Below are 3,311 nucleotides of genomic sequence, written 5' to 3'. Positions count from 1 at the left end.
GGGGGGGGGTGGACAGGCACCCCGGCCCCATCGGTTCTGACGACCGAAGTCTGAGGCTGCGCGGGGAGGGGGGCGGGACGCGCCCAAAGTTGCACACCGAGTCGAGTCGAGGCCAGAGCCTGACGCCCACCTGGGGCTCCGGAGTTGGGTCCCCTTTCGGGTGCACACGTGCGCTGACAGCAAAGAGAAGGTGTTGAGTGCTGTTTGCTGCAGGGATTGTAGGCGGGTGTTTTTGTTTTTTGTTGTGGTTCATAAAAGATTAGCAGATACTGAAATTTTGGCTGATAATATACAGTGTGTCCAGTTTGGAGAAAATAACCTTTTGGCCTTTTTTTTTTTTTTGGACATAGTAGAAAAACATGTGTGAAGAGCTCAATCCACCGTGCACACGGGCTGAGTCTCTCAGTCGTGTCGGACTCTTTGTGACCCCGTGGACTGTAGCCCACCAGGCTCCTCTGTCTATGGGGTTCTCCAGGCAAGAATACTGGAGTGGGTTGCCATTTCCTTCTCCAGGGAGTCTTCCTGATGCAGGGATCGCGCCGGCCTCTCTTGGGTCTCCTGTGTTGGCAGGCGGGTTCTTACCACTGCGACATCAACCCGTATCTACCATTATTAATACATCTTAACAAGGTTTTTGAAGCCTTGATTTTTCTAGATGCTGATTACTTTGGATACTTTTTAAGGAGGAACTTTTCTTCTTTAAGGAGGACTTCCCTGGTGGCTCAGATGGTAAAGTGTCTGCCTACAATGTGGGAACCCCTGAGTCAGGAAGATCTCCTGGAGATCCATGGCCTCACAGAGAGTCAAACGTGACCTCACTTTTACTTTCTTTTTCTTTCCTCTTTGGTGAGTTTGGTGTCTGTGTGTTGGTAAGGGCTCTCTGAGTGCAAGGGCGAAAAGAGGATGGGCCTTCTTGGGACTTACAGCCCTGCTCCTTGGGGGAAGCCCCCAGCAAGGCCTTTCCCTGGGGCTACAGGTGTCGTCTTCAGCTCCCACTTAGCCCAGGACCACTTTCTCAGCACTTTTCCTGGCCCTTCTCATCTGCCTCTCTCCTTCTGCTCTCTTGCAGCAACCTGAGATCCCCCAAACATTCACCCAGCAGGATAGACTTGCCCTCAACTTTGATTAGCCCCTGGTATCACACTGTTAATTTGACTGTCTATGTACACAACTTTTCTCCAGCACAAGGAAGAACTGCATTTTTTTCTGCATCCCCATTGTACTGACTGTTGACAGGTGTTTAGTCATTGTTATTGAATGACTGTGTTTAATTGTTTAGTCATTCACTCATTCACTCAGTAGGCATTTACTGAGCATCTGCTATGAATGAGGCACTCTTTTAGAAGCTGGGAATACAATGGTGAATAATATATACCTTCGTGGAGCTGATGTCCTCATGGATCTTATGTTCTCCTGGGGAACAACACAAGCCATAAAACAGCGTGAAGGAAGGGCTAGCAGGGGGCCTAGTTTAGATGTGTTAGTTGGTGAAGGTCTCTGTGAGGCAGTGTTTAAGTTGGAGTCTTAACAGAAGAGGGAGCCAGGCGTAAAGAGGGGTGAGGGAAGCGCTCAGGCAAAGGGAGAGGAGAGAGCCAGGTACGTCATAAGAATCCCAGAGGCTAGGGGACCTGGCTGGTAGTTAGTACCCAGGAGGATATAAAGTCAAGGAGGTAGGCTGGGATATGATAAGATGTTTAGATTTTATTCTGGGTACACCAGGAAGCTGTCAGTCAGGGGACTAAAATGCTCTAGTGTGTATTTAAAAGATCCCTGGTCAGCCTGTGGGAAATTGATTGCGGGGAAGAAGGGTGACCTGGGGAAACCAACTGCGCAGAGCAGCAAGGGTTCCGGGCAAAGGGGCCTGGGGCCTGGACTAGTCCCCAGAGCAGGAGAGGCAAGGGCGGACTTGACGTAGTTTTAGAAGATGCACAGATAGGACTTCATGGTGAGCTGACCATGGGGATGAGTACAGAGAAGGGGTGAAGTGGTCCCTCTGTCCAGCGAGGCTTTTAGCGAGATGAACTGGGGCTGAGGCCTGGTTGTCAGGCCCTGAGGTCAGCTGAGAAACTTCAGAAGCTCTTTTCCAAGACATTGAGTTCAGTTCAGTTGCTCAGTCGTGTCTGACTCTTTGTGACCCCATGGACTGCAGCACACCAGGCTTCCCTGTCTATCACCAACTCCTGGAGCTTACTCAGACTCATGTCCATTGAGTTGGTGGGTAGCCATTCCCTTCTTCAGGGGATCTTCCCAACCCAGGGATCAAACTCAGGTCTCGCGCACGGTGGGCAGATTCTTTACCAGCGGAGCCACAAGGGAAGCCCAAGAAGACTGGAGTGGGTTGCCATGCCCTCCTCCAGTGGATCTTCCCAACCCAGGAATCAAACCGGGGTCTCCTGCATTGTAGGCAGATTCTTTACCAACTGAGCTATCAGGGAAGCCCCCAAGACATTGAAGGACAATGTAATGAACAGGGTGGAGTAGAAAGGCCATGTGAACGACTTACTGCACTCCTGAGTTGGACCCGCCTTCAGCTCAACATCCTCCTCATTGTCAACAACACAGGGCTCACGTTTATTGAGTGTTTGCCACATTGGACATCATCATGTTAAGTGTTTTTTACTAAGACACTATCATTAATTCTCACAATCCCATCATGTAGGTATTATTATTACCCCTTTTTACAGATGTGGGGTTGGAGTTGAAATGCATAACAAACTTTGCAGAGCTCAGCCAGCTTGTGAGTAGTACCACTGCCACTGAGCTTCTGAGTGCCAGAGGAGAAGATCAAGACCAGGAAGGGAAGTCACCTGTGCGAGGTGACAGATGCTTTTCCTCCTGATTCCCACTTGCTAACACCCTGGTCCAGCCTGTCCTTGAGGATGGATATCCCCCCTGCTCCTCCCTCTCCTCCGCTTCCTGCTGGGTCCTCAGGATCCCAGGTGGGGCTTCACCTGGGAAGGTGCCATTCTGAGGTTTCTCTTTGAGATGGACATCTCACTGGATAATTGTGATCATATTTCCCCTTGCTTTTGCTGGACAGGCTCCAGAGAGGGACAAACCAACAGGGGATGAAAGGCCTTCGACTCCTTCTCCATCACCCCAGCCGGCCGCTGAGAAGAATTCCTACCTCTACTCCACGGAAATCACACTGTGGACGGTGGTGGCCGCCATCCAGGCCTTGGAAAAGAAGGTGGATTCCTGCCTGACCCGCCTGCTGACTCTGGAGGGGCGGACAGGGACGGCTGAGAAGAAGCTGGCCGACTGCGAGAAGACGGCCGTGGAGTTCGGGAACCACATGGAGGGCAAGTGGG

The 3,311-nt window shown here is 51.2% G+C and overlaps 1 protein-coding gene across 1 annotated transcript in view; it reads left to right on the top strand.

Annotated features, from left to right (window-relative positions):
- Positions 1-3,311, top strand: part of LOC104991422 (zinc finger protein 282-like) — a 13,568-nt gene that overhangs the window by 973 nt on the left and 9,284 nt on the right. Inside the window, exon 2 of the mRNA XM_010843884.1 lies at positions 3,104-3,302. Coding sequence (XP_010842186.1) covers positions 3,104-3,302 — 199 coding nt within the window. The remainder of the gene's footprint in view (positions 1-3,103; positions 3,303-3,311) is intronic.

This window comes from Bison bison, unplaced genomic scaffold (genome assembly GCF_000754665.1).
Source record: "Bison bison bison isolate TAMUID 2011002044 unplaced genomic scaffold, Bison_UMD1.0 scf7180017864191, whole genome shotgun sequence".
NCBI classification, from domain to species: Eukaryota; Metazoa; Chordata; class Mammalia; order Artiodactyla; family Bovidae; genus Bison; species Bison bison.
This window is presented reverse-complemented; position numbering and strand designations above follow the sequence as displayed.